Source organism: Nerophis ophidion, linkage group LG11 (assembly GCF_033978795.1).
Source record: "Nerophis ophidion isolate RoL-2023_Sa linkage group LG11, RoL_Noph_v1.0, whole genome shotgun sequence".
Classification (NCBI taxonomy): domain Eukaryota; kingdom Metazoa; phylum Chordata; class Actinopteri; order Syngnathiformes; family Syngnathidae; genus Nerophis; species Nerophis ophidion.
Window position 1 is genome coordinate 36,303,679 of NC_084621.1, and position 21,147 is coordinate 36,324,825.

At 40.7% G+C, this 21,147-nt stretch overlaps 1 protein-coding gene across 1 annotated transcript in view; it reads right to left on the reverse strand.

The window, feature by feature from the left end:
- upp1 (uridine phosphorylase 1) overlaps positions 1–21,147 on the reverse strand; it is a 38,824-nt gene that overhangs the window by 8,919 nt on the left and 8,758 nt on the right. Inside the window, exons 2-4 of the mRNA XM_061915764.1 lie at positions 2,333–2,444; positions 2,089–2,247; positions 1,902–2,016 (exon numbers count right to left, since the gene is read on the reverse strand). Coding sequence (XP_061771748.1) covers positions 1,902–2,016; positions 2,089–2,247; positions 2,333–2,444 — 386 coding nt within the window. The remainder of the gene's footprint in view (positions 1–1,901; positions 2,017–2,088; positions 2,248–2,332; positions 2,445–21,147) is intronic.

The window sequence follows — 21,147 nt, forward strand, 5'->3', positions numbered from 1 at the left end:
TGGGAGAATGTCATGTGGTCAGATGAAACCAAAATAGAACTTTTTGGTACTATCTCAACTCATCAAGTTTGGAGGACGAAGAATACTGAGTTGCATCCCAAGAACACCATACCTACTGTGAAGCATGGGGATGGAAAAATCATGCTTTGGGGCTGTTATTCTGCTAAGGGGACAGGACGACTGATCCGTGTTAAGGAAAGAATGAATGGGGCCATGTATCGTGAGATTTTGAGCCAAAACCTCCTTCCATCAGTGAGAGCTTTGAAGATGAAACGTGGCTGGGTCTTCCAGCATGACAATGGTCCCAAACACACAGCCCGGGCAACGAAGGACTGGCTCCATAAGAAGCATTCGAAAGTCCTGGAGTGGCCTAGCCAGTCTCCAGACCTCAACCCCATTGAAAATCTGTGGAGGGAGTTGAAAGTCTGTGTTGCTCGGCGACAGCCCCAAAACATCAATGCTCTCAAGAAGATCTGCACAGAGGAATGGGCCGAAATCCCAGCTACTGTGTGCGCAAACCAGGTAAAGACCTATAGTAATTGCTTGGCCTCTGTTATTGCCAACAAAGGCTATATTACAAAGTATTGAGTTGAATTTTATTGACCAAATACTTATTTTCCACCATAATTTACAAATTCTTTGAAATTCCTACAATGTGAATTCCTGGATTTTTTTTCCCACATTCTGTCTCTCAAAGTTGAAGTGTACCTATGATGAAAATTACAGACCTCTGTCATCCTTTTAAGTGGGAGAACTTGCACAATCGGTGGCTGACCAAATACTATTTGCCCCACTGTACATCTCGGACTGTTAGAACCAAATGAACCATCTCGAGCTCTGAAAATCTCAGGGAGTGGTCTCCTGCTGGAGCCCAGAGTCAGGACCAAACATGTGAGACTGTGTTTCAGTTTTATGCTCCAAAAATCTGAAATAGTCTTCCAGAAGATGTGAGACAGGCCTCGATGTTGAAAATGTTCAAATCCAGGTTGGAAAAACTTATTTAACTGCGTATGATAACTGAAATGATTTTAACTACACTAACTGATTTTAATTTCAATTATGATGGATTTTATGATGATTATATTTTCAGATTTTAATTTGAATTATGATTATTCAAATTAGCATTTTTGCCGTTTTGGAATTTCCAGTAAAGCTCTTTGAATTGCCTTGTGTGCGAATTGTGCTCTTCTTTTGCCTTGCTTTGCCACATGCCTAACCACTTCTCAAGATGAACTTTAAAACCCGGTGGCTAAATTTCACGCACGGAATACGCTTAATTTTCCGATTAGCCGACTAATAGTTAGGATAGTCAGGGACTAATCAGCTACCAAAATAGTCGTTAGTTGCAGCCCTAGCTGATTTGTGGTATTAGGGCTGATTCGTGTTATTATTGTAGGGCTGATTCGTGTTATTGTTATCGTAGGGCTGATTGGTGTTATTGTTATTGTAACAGATCGATATCGGTATCGATCATTACACAGCCTCCAATATCCATTTTGTATCGAATTTGGAACAGACCATCTCTACTTTTAACACAGGTTAACTTCCTTTTACGCTAATGGGAATGTTAAAATCCTTCTGTACATTTAATAATTATTTTGTAATTTGTTATTATTTCATGGGAAAATTTGTTCCAAAATCTGAACATATCAAAGGGACTTCGCCAGAGACTTTAGTCCTGTGCATGTTCTCCACTGTTATGTAATTATGTCAATATGTCCCATAAGACACTTTCCTGATGGCATTGCTGCCGGAGATAATGCTGAAAACTTGGAGCGCCCTCTTATGGTGAAACAAAACGCGGCTTGTAAGTGGAGAGTCATAACTTATGTTTTTGTCAATGAACTGACAATACATCAAGCTCATATTTGAGATGTGATATTCAGTTGACCAATAATTACCTAGTCCACCTGATGTTCCGATGCGTACTATTGTAACATCCGTGCACTGAGCGTGATGCAGGAGTTTTATCAGCTCATGCAACATTGTGGAAATAGATGGGATGCCAATGCCATGCTGCAAAAGTCAGACAAGACACTTCTTTAGTTTTCAGTATTTAGTTTGTGATGCAAATTAGTTTGCACTCACGCTGACAGAGAGTACAGGGCCGACTTTGTACATGGCATAGCGATCTGTTCCCGCACATATATTGGGGTAACTTGATTGGGCGTCTTCAATACCAAGCTCGGTGGCAATGTACTCAATGAACTCTCTCATTCGCTCTGCACTGCCCCCAACAGCCACAAACTGCAGGGTAAAAAAACAAGACATGATTACAGTGTGTATCCCCCCACCCTCCTCATGCACGTGAATGAATTAAGACCATTCTTACTTTGATGTCACCAAACAGAGCAGGAAGGTTGTGTGTTCCTTTACCCAGGTTAAAGTGGTACAGGACGTCCTCGTTCACGTCCTGAAGGTAAGGGTTCTGAATAACAACAGGCCTTGAATAAGACAAAAAAATTAAAAAATGTATTAGCTTTCAAGCATGCCTGTAACACTTTTAAGAGATACAATTGAATGAAACCAATTACCTTCCAATTCAAAAAGTCACGGTATAGCTTATGTAGAATATAGTGAACAATTCAATGCGCCCAAAAATTAGCAGGAAGTAGCATCTCTTATTTAATCCAACCACTTCCCTATGTCTGACGGATTACTGAAAATCAAAATGACACATAAGAACATATTGACATGAATATAAAACAAATCACAAAACTGCTTGCAGACCACGCCATGGTCATTGATCGACGATCTGTTGCTACAGGTGCAGACAGATGCTGTGCAATCTCATATGAGACACTCTACACTGTCACTTCGGATGAGTAGAACCAACACAGGGGGGACAGAGAACGACACAGAAGGGCTAGATCAGACATCAGTAGATGCATCTAGGCTGCGAAAGTGTAGCACCTGAACAACAAAGACTCAGTGCGGGTGTGACAAGGAATACAAACTCAGGAGCTACATAAGTTATTCCTCAACAGTCAACAACCTGGAAGACTTGACAGCGGAGGAACTCAATCACTTATCAGAATCAGAATCTGACATACTTTATTAATCCCCGAGGGGAAATTAAAAATGTTCAGCACAATCTCATTCAAGATCAGACAAACATTACAAGGAGACAGAACAGGATCGCTGACGGGTCTGCCAACTTCCGGCGCCCCTTACAAAAAGGTGAGATACAGGTAAACAAGTGGGGGGGAATGGGAGAAAAAATAAGATTAAAATAAAATTAAATAAAAAAAATCGGTCTAAGCCTGGGCCCCTGGAGAGGGGGTCCAGAGTGAGGCCAAGGGAAAAAAACAACTCATAACCATAGTAGACATCCCTCTTACAACATCAAATATCAAAGAAAACAAAGAACATTAAAGACATTAAAGAGCAGAGCTGATGCAACCAGCCACTTCTACATGCAGCTATGAATAAAAAGTAAAAGAAACATATACACTGTGGGCCTCTGCGGTGTTCCACGCCATCGTCTGCTGGGGTGGAGGGAGCATGGCCAGAGACAGGAGCAGACCCAACAAAGCAACCAAGAGAGCCGACTCCACTCTCGGCCGCCAACCAACTCTCGGCCAGTTTCCAGTCCGCATGGATGAGCGAGGATACGTCCGAGGAGACTGAGATGTCCGATACCTGCTCATTAAGCCAAGACACTGTGTCCGTCCCGGCGGTCAGAGCTAGCTCCAGTCATCCAGGCCAGCCACATCCAAGATGCCCCTCCAACCCTCGGGTTCTCAACTGCCCTTCCTATAAGAATAACAAGTGAGGCAGGCACCTAAGGCTAGACCAGATGGTGTATACTGGGCAAGGTCCCGTGGTCCTCCCGTCTTCTACCTGCATGCCCAAGTTTCGTACAGCTGCATCCAGGTAAAATTGTTGTAAGCTCCGCCCCCACCATGTCAATTCACTGCCATTCATTTGAAACCATCCATCCATCCATTTACTACCGCTTATTCGTTTTTGGGGTCGCGAGGGGCGCTGGTGCCTATCTCAGCTACAATTGGGCGGTGTACACCCTGGACAAGTCGCCACCTCATCGCAGGGCCAACACAGATAGACAGACAACATTCCCACTCACATTCACACACTAGGGACCATTTAGTGTTGCCAATCAACCTATCCCCAGGTGCATGTCTTTGGAGGTGGGAGGAAGCCGGAGTACCCGGAGGGAACCCACGCAGTCACGGGAAGGACATGCAAACTCCACACAGAAAGATCCTGAGCCCGGGATTGACCTCAGGACTACTCAGGACTTTTGTATTGTGAGGCAGACGCATTAACCCCTCAACCACCGTGCTGGTGGCAGAGGGGTAAGGGGGGGTCTAGGGGTTTTGATGGTTTTTTTGAAACCATCAAAAAGAAAAAGCCAAACCGAAAAACAAACAAAAACCGTCAAAAAGAGAAGTTAATGTAGGAAAAAAAAAGTTGAAAATAAAAATCTGTGAAACAGAATAATAATAAAAGTGTACGAAATATGAATATTGGCGTCGAAAACTTGTCATAATACAAACATATATCCACCAAAAATATAGTATTTTTTAAATGTTTCTACTTATTTGTCGTGTCACTCATTGAGACCCACAAGGAAAAATAACTTTGAAGACTGAGCAAGTTAGGATATGACAGAAGTTATACGTGGATAGTACTTTATTAATTCCTTCAGGAGAGTTCCCTCAGGAAAAAGATGCTACTTTTAAAACAAATGTCAAATATACATATGGACATACACACACATGTGTAAATATATATGTATATATATATATATACATATATAACTGCTTTCAAAGCGTTTTATATTGTGTCAATAAGGTAGTGGACATAGCTAGTAGATATAAGAATTAAAAAACTTGTTACGGTGTTAACATGAAATTACCCTTAAAAAAATAATTTTAAATTACATGAATACACTGTCGCAGTAAATGATTTGTAGTACATAAAAATAATAATATAACAATACAAATGGCAATGTTTTACTTCATGTGTAACATCTGACCTGCTCGTTTCCTTGTTCTTCATTGAATCCATCTTTTGTGTCGGAAAAAGGGAATGCACTCACCCAAAGCAGAACAAACTGCAATCTAAAAATGTTTTAATCAAACATATTGTACTGCCTGCAGTGGAGGAGTGACACAGACAAGGATGCCACTCCTTCTCCACTGCGGGGGCATTACCCCTTTGGAAACGATAAAAAGGGTTACTGAAGAGATCTCAGGACCATTAATGTATCTTAGTAACCTTTTATTTCAAACAGGTACATTGAAAATAGCTAAAGTCGCACCAATTTATAAGACTGGAGACAAATACCAATTTACAAATTATAGACCTGTTTCTTTACTTCCACAATTTTCCAAAATCACTGAAAAACTTTTCAAAAACAGATTAGAGAGTTTCAAAAAAAAAAAAATAGAATACTCGAAGAAAACCAATATGGATACAGAGCTAATGTTTAAACTTTGATTGCTTTAATTTAAATTACAGAATAAATTACCTATACAATAGATAGTAAAAAATGTGCGGCAGCAGTGTTTATGGATCTAACCAAAGCATTTGACACAATCACAATATTTTAATCAAAAAACTAGAAAAATATGGCATACGAGGGTTAGTCTTAAACTGGATAATAAGTTATTTAATGAACAGGAAACAATACGTGAAGCTAAGCGAACACACATCTACAACGCTAAATATATCCTGTGGTGTACCTCAGGGATCAATACTAGGACCAAAATTATGCAAAGTTAAAAAAGAATCAAAGTTAATATTATTTGATTTAATATTATATGATACAACAGTGTTTTGTTCAGGAGAGAACACACAGAAAATAATACAAATAATAACACAAGAAATTAACAAATTAAAAAGATGGTTTGACAAAAACAGACTATTTTCGAATCTCAGTAAAACTAAAATAATGCTATTTGGTAGAAGAGAAAGTCAAACACAAATACAAATAGACGGAATAGAAATTCAAAGAGTAAATGATACCACATTTCTAGGTATAAGGATTGATGATAAATTTGACTAGAAATCTCATATGAAAGATACACAACATAAAGTAGCATGAAACACTTCAATAATGAATAAAGCAAAACATTTTCTAGACCAAAAATCACTTCATATTCTCTACTGCTCACTCTTATCTTATCTTCTTTGGCAGCTTAGTCACAGATGACCATGCTAATTTATGCTCTTGTAATTTTTTATTTTTTCATTTTTATTTTTATTTTTTAATGGTACTTTAATTATTATTAATAGTTTGTTTTTTTTAAAAATAGTTTTGTCATCCTATTTTAGTCAATCATTTGTAATATATTTTCAGTTTTAATGAACGTTGTAATTATACAATGCACTTATTTAATTTTCACATTTTAACTTGATGTTTTGTCTATACGGTACATTCAGGTTTGTTGACAACGCCTAGCATGGATGTACAATCCAATTCTTGAGTGACAGTCCCTGTTGCACTTTGCACAAACATGTGTAGAGACTTCGTCCCGCTCCTGCTGTGCAATGGTATTTGCAGTGCGTTTCCTCCTGTCTCTCTTCTCCTCTGCGAGCTGGCCTCTCCTCAAATCAGCCTCTGCAATACCCCGTCCAACCGCTTGACGCCAGACATTCCGGTTCCCCGCCTGTGTCCCCCAGCTGTCTACAGGAATATTACACGCCTTCAGATCTCTCTTGCATACATCCTTGAACCGGAGGGAGGGACGACCAACTCATCTGGAACCAGCAGCCAGTTGTCCATACATAATGTCCTCGGGAAGCCGTCCGTCCTCCATCCGCCGAACATGTCCCAGCCATCGAAAACGGCGCTGGCTAAAAAGAGAGTTCATGCTATGGATATTAGCCCGCTGAAGAATGACACTGTGTGGAATATAGTCCTGCCAACTAATACCAAGGATACGTTGGATGCACCGCATGTGGAAAGCGTTAAGTCGACGCTCTTGTCTCATGTAAGTAGTCCAGGTCTCGCTTCCGAAGAGTAAAGTGCTGAGAACGCAGGCCTGATAAACTCGGATCTTTGTATGTTGAGTAAGAGCGTTGTTTTCCCATAATCGTTTTGCTAGTTTAGCCATGATGGTGTTTGCCTTTTTAAGCCTCCTGTAAAGTTCAACATCAAGCGAGAGTTTATTGCTGATTGTCGAGCCTAGGTATATAAAATTATCTACTACTTCTAAAGTGACTCCATTCATCTTGATAACAGGATTTGCAGCACCTTGAACGCTAACATTGGTTTTCTGCAGGCTAACTGTAAGTCCAAACTGTTCACAAGCATTCGCAAAACAGTCACTTAGACGTTGCAAGGCTTCTTTGGTGTTGGTACAAGAGTAGCATCGTCTACAAAAAGCATCTCTCGGATTGACACTGACCTCCTTTTGGTCTTCGCGCGTAATCTTGCCAGATTTAACAATTTGCCGTCAGACTGTGTGTGTAGATAGACACCCTCAATGGATGTGTCAAAAGCGTGGGACAGGAGTATAGAGAAGATTATTCCGAAAAGAGTTGGTGCTAAGACACAGCCCTGCTTAACACCACTGATGATAGAGAAGGAGTCCGAACAAGATCCATCATACAAGACTGTTCCCTTCATGTTGGAATGGAAAGAGATTAACATGCTGAGTAGTTTTGGAGGACATCCAATCTTTTGTGGAAGCTTGAATAGGCCCTTCCTGCTGACAAGATCGAAAGCCTTAGTTAGATCTATGAACATCATGTAAAGAGGTTGACCTTGTTCTCTACTCTTCTCTTGAATCTGCCTGACTGAAAATATAATGTCAGTCGTCGATCTTCCAGCCCTGAAACCACATTGGGATTCAGGATAGATTTGATCTGCAAGTATCTGTAGCCTGTTTAGGATTATGCGTGCATAAACCTTTCCAACGATGTTCAAGAGAGAAATTCCTCTATAGCTATTCCAGTCACTGCGGTCCCCTTTATTCTTATAAAGTGTCACAATAGTGGCATCACGCATGTCCTGAGGTACTCCTCCTTCCTCCCAGAAAAGACACAGTAATTCGTATAGTGGTTTAACTAGGGCAGGCTTCCCTTGCTTGATAGCTTCAGGTGGAATGTTATCAGTACCTGGTGCTTTGTCAGATGGAAGTGAATCAATAGCTTTTTCAAGCTTTGACATTGTAGGCACTTTGTCGAGTTCATTCATGATTGGTAGCTCCTTCGTATAATTTAGAGCAGCATCAGAGACAGTTGTTTCACGGCTGTATAGTTCTGAGTAGTGCTCGACCCATCAGACCATCTGTTCTTCACGATTGGTAATCTTCTCCCCTATCCGGCCATTTGTGTCTTACCTTTGACATGTCAATAATGAATAAAGCAAAACATGTTCTAGGACAAAAATCACATTATATTCTCTACTGCTCACTAGTGTTACCATATCTGAGTTACTGTGTAGAAATATCTCCATGTTACGATGATCTGTTTGTAATGCTAGGTCCCTTTCATGTTGAAAAGGCTTTTTTCAAAGCTATAGGAAAGTTTATTGACGAGTCTGGAGGTCCTAGAATCCTAACTGACTGCGACATGTTGGCACCTGGCTCATTGAATGGTTTGATAACAGGCAAACATTTCAACAGATGCAAACGGATCCATCCCATTCTTGCATTGGCATTCGAGATCCTCCATTTCCAGGCTCTTCTGGACTTGATGGGAAAGAAGAACTTGCAGCTTTGTTGTGTTCATTCGAAAGAGCTCCAGATGACCAAAGAACTCCAGATGTGGACACGAGGCAAGAAGTAGAGTCTTCTGAAATAGTTACCTCGTCCGTTGCAAAGTACGAAGAGTACACACACAAGACAATGACTGGGACACACGGGGCAACAGCGCAGTTCTGGATTACTTATGTTGTGCTACATCCATAACTTCCATAATCTAAAACGTGCTATCAGGACAAATGACGTTGACCTCTTCACACATGCTCTCACTCCAGTTATCCAACTATTCTTTCCAACAAACCACATCAACTATTCCCGTTGGTTGTCCAAATTCAAGTTGGATCTGGTAAACATCGACAATACACACACTGGCCTTCGAAATCTTCTACGGAATGGCGCATTCACCGTCAAGAGAACAGGAAAGTCCTTCAGCAGTAGTCCAGTCGATCTAACGTTGGAGCAGACGGTGAACGCAGACGAAGCTTCTAGACGCACAGGTCTGTCATCTGCCACCAACAACTACAGCGCACGCCTTCGATGGATGATAACCAAATCTATTCGTGCTGCCGTCATAGCCGCCGTTTAGAAACTGGCAGGAATGTCGAACCGTGAAAATGCAACTGTGGAGTTGCACACATCACGAATCAGAAGGGATGCCTCCGACTTGCTGAAGGTCATTGAGCAGATAAAGGGATGCTGCGATCCCTTTTTGAAGTCATTTGAAGTATCCCCAAGTTTGTTTAATATTAGAACGGGGAAAGTGACCAGTGAACCTATTAAGGAATGTCTGCTTGGATTGAGGCAAAAGGGGAAAGAGCGCCATGAAGAGTTCACCAAGGCATGCTTCGAAGACCCAATCAACTTTGAACGGTCGATTAAGAAGGAGAGACTGCTGACATTCGAGGAGAATTGCAAGTCCAGTAAACAGAGCAAAGACAAACGAATAGCCTCTCTGGTGTGTTCACGTGATCTGCTGGGGCGACTGCTTGTTCTCGCTTGTAAGAAAGATATGGACTTAAAGGATGTCCTTTTCTATCCCCTAACGGCGGTTCCTCTCTCAATGTGCAGCAATGATGGGTTGATGGTGAAAACGGACAAGAGCGCTCTTTTTTTTCTTTTTTTTTTTGTAAGGGGCGCTGGAAGCCGGCAGACCCGTCAGCGATCCTGTTCTGTCTCCCTGTAATGTTTGTCTGATCTTGAATGGGATTGTGCTGAAAATTGTAATTTTCCTGAAGGAACTCTCCTGACGGAATAAATAAAGTACTATCTATCTAATCTAATCTTCTCCATTACCTGGAAGATAAAGTCGAACGATCCGCTCAAACCACAGTGAATGCGACCGTAATCGATGGCAACTTCTTCCTGAGGACCCTCTCGCCTCATCTACAAGGAACATATGGTGGCTTAGCAGCTGGTATTCTTGAGCAAGTCACTGCTATGTCAGGAAACAGAGTCAACATAGCTTTTGACGTGCACCCTATTCCGTCAATAAAGGAGAGTGAACGGACTAGAAGAGGTCTTGGCGAGAAGGAGAAGCGGGAGTATGTTATATCTCAGGGGTAGGGAACCTATGGCTCTAGAGCCAGATGTGGCTCTTTTGATGACTGCACCTGGCTCTCAGATAAATCTTAGCTGACATTGCTTAACACAATAAGTAATGAATAATTCCGCTGGTAATAACAGGGTCAAAAATAACGTTCAAAATATAAAACATTCTCATGCATTTTAATCCATCCATCCGGTTACTACCGCACCTGTTCAAGAAGTCGCATTAATGGTAAGAAGTATTTCATTTATTGTTGGTTAGCTTCAGAATAACTATGTTATTAAAAGAAATAAGAGACTTATTTATACTCTAAAAATATTGGTCTTACTTAAAAATGCATGCATTTAGTTGTATTCAGTCTTAAAAAAAAATATTATATGGCTCTCACGGAAATACTTTTTAAAATATTTGGCTTGTATGGCTCTCTCAACCAAAAAGGTTCCCGACCCCTGTTATATCTGGTGCCGAGCAAAAGCGTCCAAAGAACATTGGTGACTGTCTACAATCCAGATCATTCAAGGAGGAACTACCAAAGTTCCTGGCGGAAGAATGGGTGGCACAGCACTATGCGGAAGTGATCAACTGCAAGCATGTATACCTCTCTTACCTTGGGGCCTGTTTTCACTTCTACGTCCAAGGGGGACACAGTAGTTAGAAAAGTTGTTACTTGCAGAAGAACCACGAAGAAGCAGACACACTAATCTGTGCTCACATAAAATCCATGGACGATGGAACTGTCCAGAATGTGGTTGTGAGAGCATCTGACACAGATATTGCTGTCATACTGATCCATCATTCCTGGAACATTAGAGCGAACATTTGGATGGATGGTGGTACATCAGCATAAAACGACAGAAGATATATCAACATAACTGACATTGGGAAAACAATTGGAACGAAGCTTTCCCAAGCTCTGCCTGCTTTCCACTCCTTCACAGGATGTGATTCTACTTCTGCCTTCGTCAGAAAGGGCAAGGTACGCCCATTCAAGCAACTGGAAAATGACACTGACGCACAAACAGCATTTGCGGAAATGCCTAAAGGAAACCTGAACGAGAACACCACACAAGCTGTGATGTCTTTTACAGCCAGGATGTATGGCGAGAAGAGGAGCTTGGCAACGTTATCCTTGGACGCACATCGGCACAAAATATTTGAAAAAAGCTTTGGGCCAAAGGCAACATGCAAAGAGCCCCTGAAGAAATTAAGCGGCATCGATGCGACAATGATCCCACCCTGTGAGGCTGAGCTTACCCAACATATTCGTCGAGCGTCGTTTGTCGCAAGAATGTGGGCAAATGCCGACGTTGCCCACATTCAGCAACATCCTACTCAAGATGATGGTTGGGAACTTCAAGAGACGACGTATGGGATTTCTTGGTTTAGTGGTCTTCAACTGCCAGAAGCTGTTGTACCAGACCAAGAAGCCACCGATGAGGAAATCGACGAAGACCTCCAGCTGTCCTCATCAGATGAGGAGGATGATCTATCGTCAACAGATGAGGATGAGGCGTCAGGTGATGACTAATTGTTCACATTGACATATATGAAACATTTCATTTAACAATAGGTAGAACTTGAGTCAACTTATGGGGCTTCACATACACTATGGCTCTTATGGAATGGTTTAGCATGGGTATACCAGCTTGCAGAGAGCAGAAACTGTTAATGATATTATGATGTTATTATTGGATGAAGATTGGCGCTGTTTCAATGTTAAGAGCGCCGCCTTCGAACTACAAATCTTATTGTTTTGTTTTTTCTAGAGAAACTGTTTGAAAATGAAGACCCATGCTACTTACGGAGCTGGTAAATAGAGAACATTTGTACATGGTTTTAGGATTTCATGGCTATATTTTTGAAAAAGTAAACATAAGAAATTATTCTAAAACCTAGCACTAGAAGGGATAATTCAATTTTATTGAGTGCAATTGTTATTCTTTTTTATGTACAAACACTACTGTAAAGCTGCTGATTATTAAGTATTATGTTTCTAACTGAGAGTTAATCCGTAATATTTACTACATTGTATGTGATGCCTGTCCACTCCATAGTAATTCGGTGTAATTTTGAGTACTGTTTTCACCACTATTTCTGTTCTTCAGTTCATCAATTGGTGATTGGGAACCAAAAAAACATTTGCATCAAGATTGATGTTGTACCATGATAATTCAAATATTAATTAGGGATGATTAGAGACGATATGACCTTTGACCTAATCTTAAATTACCTTCCCACCGTAATTTCCATTCTTACATTTGTTATTTATATTCAGATGACCACAGCCTACAAATCCCCACCGGTTTTGTAGTTGTACCTTACATGTTAGTTAAAATGATAATTAGTCCAGTTAGGTGCATTTTTTTATAGGTTTTTCCCACATTTGACCCAGTTAGAAGTAACAATCTGAGATTTGTTGGCATCCGAGTGTTACTTCTTTACTCTGCCTTTATTTTAAGACCAAATTCAACATGGTGTATGATTAACCTCAAGAGATATGGCCATTTTAATTAGTGTCTGACTTAATTAGTGACTTTTGACCTGTTCTTATATGACCTTTCCACCACAATTCTCATTCTTACTCTATTGATTCTGAACCAGGCAACCACCCTCTACATTTCTGATTTGGTTCCATACTTGTACCTTTCATGCTAATTAAAACCTTAATTAACGCTAATTAACGTCGTTCTTAAGTGATTATTCCACCAGAAATTCTATTCTTACGTTGCAGAATTGGATTAAGTGGGGTGCCCATAAACATTTGGCATAGAAATGAAACTTGTGCCTTTCATGTTAATTAAATCCAATTTTGGGGGTTTTTTGGGTGGCGCCCCCTATCACATCCACCACTTCCGGAACGTAAAAATGGCTGTTTTGTGTAAAGTCTGAGTGGTACTACACCTCACTAACCTCCAACCTTTTGTACCTTCCATGTTAATTATTTATTCAATCAAAAATACTGAAATTCCACAGCATAGTACATTTGCAAACAGCTAAAATTATACAAAAAGCAAACTATAACCTGTCACCAAAGAATATACAACAATTCTTCTCAAAAAAAGAATAAAAATGTAATCTCAGAGAAAAATGTATTTTAAAACATTTGTTTGCACGTACAACACGTGAAACCTTCAGTATATCTGTATGTGGAATTAAATTGTGGAATTAAGCAAAGTAATCAAACAAAGTAATAATATGATGCACTTCAAGAAACTCTTCAAACTTCAAGTGTTTACAAAGTACAAAGAAGAAGAACCATGATAAACATTCTGAATTTATTTCATCCATCCATTCGTTTACAAAATAATCTTACTCATCTCACCATAAGAAATGTAACATACTTCACTGAGTATTATTTGTTTATTTTTATGGTGATTACTTATGGAGTATGTTGTGAATGAATTGAGAACAGGAAGTGAACAAAAGTTTTAGCAACTGTTATGTAAAGGAAAAGGGGTAGGATTAAATAAGCTCTGCTTCTTCCTACTCCTTTTCGAACATGTTGAAACAAGAAACTGGAAATTGTGATGTATCATGTTGTATGCTTGCATGTTTCAAATAAACTCAAACTCAACTCAACTCAACTCAACTTAAAGGCACAGTACACTTAAAGTTAAAGTTAAAGTACCACTGATAGTCTCACACACACACGAGGTGTGGTGAAATTAACCTCTGCATTTGACCCATCCACTTGTTCCACCCCCTGGGAGGTGAGGAGAGCAGTGAGCAGCAGCGGTGGCCACGCCCGGTAATAATTTTGGGGGATTCAACCCTCAATTCCAACCTTTGATGCTGAGTGCCAAGCAGGGAGATAATGCGTATGACTCGGCCGGGATTTAAACTCACGACCTACCAATCTCAGGGCGAACACTCAATATATTATATTACACAAATATCAGATATTACAATATATATTTTTAACAACGTCAAGCTATTATTGTACTCCGAACACCAAACATTAGCTGAATCCAAACAATAAAGACACATTTTCAAAAGGTATAAAACAAAGCTGCTGTTTTCCCAGTCAAACAATGGTCACATGAATGCATCGCTAACCCGGATGTTTACCTCAGAAAGTCGGGGAACGTTCGCTGACCTTTCCAATATGGCGACACCTCACATAAACATCAAGTAAAGCTGTAGCGATATATTGATTAGCCTCTTAAATAAAATGTATCGTTTGTCGTAACATCGGCTACACTTACACTCGCCCACCGCTTTATTTGTGTTAAAAGTGCTATATAACAAGACTCCTTCATAAACAGTATCGCCAGGCTCAAGCAAAACGTAAACATGACAAAACATTTGTATTTCCAGACAGTAAAGGTTTGATCATATATTTTAAACATACAATTTTGTGCTGTGATCTACTCAAGCGTTATTGTTTGACGTGTTTTACATAATTTAGAAAAAAATTAATATACTGTACTTGCAATGTACTGTTTTGTTTGTTTGTCACTTCAAATTAAATTTCTTTTAAATGTCCCTTAAAAAAGAATTCCTGAGAATAACATTTTTCCACCACTAGACATTTTCCCATTCACCCAGAATTTGGAAAATCTGTTTCCACCAACTTTACTCATTAAGAAACCTTTCCCACAGTCTATGGAGGTTAATGTGTGTCTTTATTACGACAGCTCTTGTTTCTTTTTACATCAAATGATGTTATGCTAATTATTTCAAACAATTTTAATTTCATTCAATTTAATTTACTGTGTGGGTCCTGAGTTTTAAAGCAACACATATCTGTGCACTTAATTTTAAAACATTGTATTTTTACAAACAGCATTTTGATCTCACACATATTGCTCACAAACTTAATTTTGATTAAATAAATAAAACTAGTTTTATTTAAATTACAATTTAAAAAATGTGAGCAAAGTGTTTTTAAAAACTCAGTTTGTTACTTTTTAAACACAAATGGTGCTCACAAATTTTTACTTACTTTGAAAAAAATTGGGAGCAACATTTGTGTTCAAAAACTAAGTGTGTCACTTTTAAAGACACACATTTTGCTCACATCTTTTTCATTTAAATAAAAAATATATAAAATTTTTAAGAAAATTGTGAGCAAAATGTGTGTTTGAGAAATTCAGTTTGTTAAAATAGTGTTTTAAAATTCATTGTAAAAAAAAAAACTGTGCATAAACAGTTTGCTTTAAAACTCAAGACCCACCTCTGGTAAATTAAATTTAATGAAAATTTTATGAAATTGCCATCATAAATCGGTGTAAAAAAAAAAAAAAAACACAGATCACAAAATATAAACGTTAAAAATCCTGTCAAAAAAAGCTTTTGTATAATAAGACAAATTAACTTCCATACCAGACAGCTAAAATTACCTAAACTACCGCCAAGCTACTGGAAAATGTAGTTAAGCTATGTAGCTTAGCTACGTGCATCTTGTTGCTGCCCATCACTGTTTATTCATACCTCTTTTACACACTTTTGTTCACTTCCTGCTCTTAACTTGTACATAATGTACTCCATAAATAACAACATTAAAAAGTAAATAGATAAATAGTGAAGTAAGTTGTTTTTCATATGGTGAAATAAATGAGATTATCAGACATTGTTAGATTTATTTGCTTAATGTATTGAGATGTTTACTAGTAAAATCATACTACATTCAGTAAGCACACCATAATACTCAACTGTACTCATAGCAGTTGCATCAAAACTATTAAAAAAATATATACTTTGTTATAGAATTTCTATTATTTATTGCAATAATTTCATGTAAGCTTCTCATGCCTAATATTTTTTTCCAGGTTTCTACAGCAACTGACATTAGGGAAATTGTTCCACACAGTAGCTCAGTTTCAAAGGATGGAAAGATAAGTGCAGGTAGCGCGGCCAACGCTGCTGCTCACTGCTCCCCTCACCTACCAGGGGGTGGAACAAGGGGATGGGTAAAATGCAGATTTAAAGGTTATGAAGCTATAAATGTTGTCTGTTTAGTGTCTACACTCAGCTTATAGTTGGGTGAGGAAAGCAAGAAAGATTTATGAATATCATCTTGTCATGCTTTTAATAAAACTAGTCCTTCTTTATGTCAGGATTAATTTTGGTGAGCGTTGCTTGTAGCATGACCCAAAGGGTGTGGAAATTGCAGACTGCGTGCAGGTAAAGGCATATTTGTTGGCAACAGGGCAGTGCACAAGAAGCCGATTAATAAGTAAAATGATCCATCAACAATGAATTAATGAAAAAATAATATATTACAAATGTAATAAATAAAAATCCTAATCACCTCTTTGTGCTGAAATCAAGTGCATATATAAAACCAATTTTAAAAGAAACAAAGTAAAACAAAATAAGTAAGTAGTCACAAATTAATAAAAGTAGTTCACTACATTATGTTTAAAAACGCAAGACTTCTTTCTGAGCAGGAATTTAATCCGCCAACAGCAGTACATCTAGGCCTACTCGAGATGAATGTAAAAACAAACAACCTTTGCTTCATAATTTCATATTTTCTAGCTTTTATTCAACTTGATTTAGACGCCCTCAGTCCTCCGGTCTTCCACCTACATGCCCAAGTCTTGTAAAAACTGCTTCTGGGTAAACTTGTAAGCTCCGCCCACCATGTCAAATCACTGCCATTTATTTTAAATCATTAAAAAAGCAAAAGCAAAACCGAAAAACAAACAAAACCGTCAAAAATAGAAGTAAAGTGGGGAAAAAAAGTTGAAAATAAAAACCTGTGTAACACAGAAAAATATTGAAAGTAGGGTTTGCCAATAAATCAATATACTCGATATATCGCGGGTTTTTGTGCGATATAGAAAATGACTATATTGTGATATTCGAGTATACGTTCTCACGCAGTTGCTTTTAGCTGCTGGCATTACACTACAGGCATGGCGTGGTTGGTAGAGCGGCCGTGCCAGAAACCCTAGAGTTGCAGGTTCGCTTCCAGCCTATTGACATCCAAATCGCTGCCGTTGTGTCCTTGGGCATGACACTTCACCCTTTGCCCCCGGTGCCGCTCACACTGGTGAATGAATGATGAATGAATGATTGGTGGTGGTCGGAGGGGCCGTAGGCGTAAACTGGCAGCCACGCTTCCGTCAGTCTACCCCAGGGCAGCTGTGGCTACAGATGTAGCTTACCACCACCAGGTGTGAATGAATGATGGGTTCCCACTTCTCTGTGAGCGCTTTGAGTATCTAACAATAGAAAAGCGCGATATAAATCGTATCCATTATTATTATTATTATTCTTGCTCTTTGTTGTCTCTCCTTCTCACAGACAGCAAGCGCACATATGTATACGCCCTTGTGGAGCAGAGAGGTAGCAGTAACGTTAGTTGTGGTGCGAGTGGTAATACGAGAGAAAGACGGTGCAGATCTGGTAACAAATGAAGGAAGAATTAATTCCTAATAAAAACAGCAGGGAGTCCATCGTCTGGCGGTGGTTTGGCCTCAAGCGGGAATACGTCGAACAGACAACCGTAATTTGTCAAGTGTGGGGCAAAAGCGTTGCTAAAAAAAGTTGTATTACTGCTAATATGTAGCATCATTTGAAAAGTCACCTTCTAGAGAAGGAAGAGTGCTTACTCCGCATATCAACATCTCCTTTCGGTGCCACACCAACAAAATGCCGAGGCAACCGTTTCCACATCAACACCATATGAAGAAAATAGTGAACAACATAAGGAGATAACGTCCGCAATAACCTACCACATAGCGATTTGATTCCCTATTATGTAGCTCATTTTTATTTGACAGTTATTGAAATATCTTGTGTGACATCATGCACAAAAGTGCACTTTATTTGTTTTAAACTATTGTAGTGGTGTTCTGTACAAAAAGTGCACTTTAATTTAGTGTTGTTTTGATATGTCATCTAAGTGAAATCATGCATAAAAGTGCCCTCATAGCTTGTTTTAAAATGTCTCTGACAATCTTGCACTTTCTGTCTTGTAATGACATGAATGTTTGTGCCACTGCTTAATAACTGTTTAATAAATAGTTTTGGTCAATTGACTTAGTTGTGATTTCCCTTTCTGTGTGAAAGTTTAAAATTAGCATATATTAATGCAGTATGAAGAAGAATGTTTTAATGTAGACACATAAAATCATCATACTGCTGTGATTATATGCAACAAGTGTTAATTCAAGGCTAAGGCAAAATATCGAGATATATATCGTGTATCGTGACATGGCCTAAAAATATCGAGATATTAAAAAAAGGCTACATCGCCCAACCCTAATAAAAGTGTACAAAAATATGAATAATGGCATCTTGCTTGAAAGATACAGCTCCTGCATGCACTGGGACACATCATCAGTGATGTAACCTGGCTTCAACGGGTATTTCGGGTCTCGCAACATCAGACACCCTCGTTCAGGCAACCCAGCCGGGGTGATCAAGTCCCTGCTTGTGTCTCAGTAGCAACCCACAGATCTGCCCTTTTCAGCCACAATCACCTCGTGGCTTTCTCTCGCGGATTGTATGGCCCTCCTTTTGGCCACCCCTGTGACTCCCAATCGGCCAAGCACTTTGCAGAGGGAGCGTCCTGCAAAGCCACGGCAGCCGACTTATATTGGCTCGTAGAAAGTCCTCCAGCCCCTGCCCCTGCAGTCCTCCACCAGTTCCTGATAATTGGCACTTTTCCTTTCACTCCCCCCAAGGCACTGTTAGTTCCAGCATGATAAGATGTTTCGAAGCCTCTAAATTGATGATCATGTCTGGCCATAGAGATGTTTTTACAATGTGCTGGGGGAACCTCAGTTGTTATCCCAGGTCAACGTGTAGCTGCCAATCAGGGGCTGTGTGAAGGAGTCCTGTTGTTGTCTTTGGACACGCGCAAGGTCTCTCTCCAGCTTTGATAAAAGACATTGCCTTCTTTGGCGTATGATGTTGCTTGCTGGTGCTGATGGCTGAGGCTATGCTCTCAGCAACTGCTTTGAGTACCTGGTCATGACGCCAGCGATAGCGACCATCAGCCAGAGACTTTGGGCAACTGCTGAGGATTATGTTCTAAGGAACCTCTTCCGGAGCAAAGGGAACAGGAGGGTGTCTCGCTCCTCCCCCAAACATGGAGGTTTGCTGGGCTAGGGAGGGAATCATAGACTGCTGCCACAAGGAACCGGACGCAGTGGAGGTCTGCCTGCATGATGTTTGACCAGGTGACTTTGCGCTGCAACGTGCCCTCCCATCTTTTCCATGCCACCTGTTGCTGGAGTCCCACTACCCTGCCCTTTTGCTCTTCCTCCAAACCTGCTCGGACTTCCTCCTGGAGTAGATGTCGTCTGTATTTGTCCTGGGCCTTGCTGACTTGGGTCTTTGGGAAGTAGCCCAAGCCTGCTCTCCCTGTTGCTATGACCGCAACCAGCGCTTTTTGCCTAAGGTGTGACTCAGCCACCTCCACTGCCTTTTCTGCCCTGCACTTCCTTCCTGTCCTCACTTCAATCCCGGCTGATGACACCTTGGTGTCCCTGGAGTCTCTGTACTGTAGGGCTTCTCTTGTACGTGCCACCTTGAATTCTTCAGTTAGCCCGGCCGAGTCATACGCATTATCTCCCTGTTGCTTGTCCCGTACAAAGCAGCGCTGTTGAGACCACGGGGAAGACCCAGCCATTTCGGCAGGAAGCTGCTGATCTTCCTTTCAAATGATTCCACTGTTGTTACTGGGACTGCATATACAAGGAGAGGCCACAGGACTCTAGGAAGGATGGAGTGCTGATAGATCAAGGCTTTGAATCTACCAGGTAGGCCAGACTTGTCTACTTTGGTGAGCCAAACTCCAAGCTCTTCAGTAGACTTCTGGATAGCAGCAGAGTCCTTCAGGCTGGAGTCAAAGAGCTTTCCTAAGATCTTGACTGGTTGCTCCGTGATGGATGGAATGACCGTTCCTGAGATTGAGAATCGGAAATTGTTGACCACCTTCCCCCTCTTCAGCACCATGGACCATGACTTTGCGGGATTGAAACTCATCCTGGCCCATCCAATGAACCTCTCCAATCCCTGCAAGATCCACCTGCTCCCTGGTACTGATTATGTTGTGATGGTAAGGTCATCCATATAGGCTCTTAATGGGGGGCTGTCGAACACCTGATCTGGATAGAGGCCCTTTGCAGTCCACCTCAGCAGACTTTATCACCATATTCATCGCTAGTGTAAAAAGGACAACGGAGATGGTGCATCCTGTTATTATTCCCTTCTCAATGCGATGCCAGTCAGAGGTTATTGACCCAGAAGTGACCCGGAGTCTGAAGTTATTGTAATAATCCAGGCTCAAGTCGTTGATCTTGGTGGGAACATGGTGGCGGTGTAGCACAAGCTCAACTAGCTTGTGTGGGATGGACCCATAGGCATTAGTCAGGTCCAACCACAACACAGCAAGTTCCCCTCTGCTCTCATGGGCCTCTCTGATGAGCTGTGTGACGACACCATTGTGCTCTAGACATTCGGGAACTCCAGGAATCCTCCCCTTCTGCACTGAAGTGTCGATGTAGTTGTTCTTGAGGAGAGACTCGGTCAGTCTTCGGGAGACGATGCTGAAGAACACCTTCCCTTCCACACTCAGAAGTGATATAGTCCGAAACTGGTTGATGTTTTTCCTGTCCTCCTCCTTGGGGATCCAAACTCCCTCTGCACACCTCCACTGGTTGGCCACTCTCCCCCTTCGCCAGATCACCTTCAAGTTCTTCCACTGATGTTTGAGAAGCCCTGGACAGAGCTTGTAGACGAGGTAAGGTACACAACTGGGGCCCGGGGACATGCTTTGCGGGCTGCCTTCATGACCTCTTCAACTTCCTTCAAACTGGGCTCTGTCAACTGGAACTCTGCCGTTGGTGGCGCAGGGCTGATGAGCGCTCTTTTGGGTCCTAGATCTTGTCCCCTCAGTGGGTCGCTCATGGTATTCTGGAGGAAGCGATTCGATTCCTCTCTTAGGCACTCAAGCCAGCCACT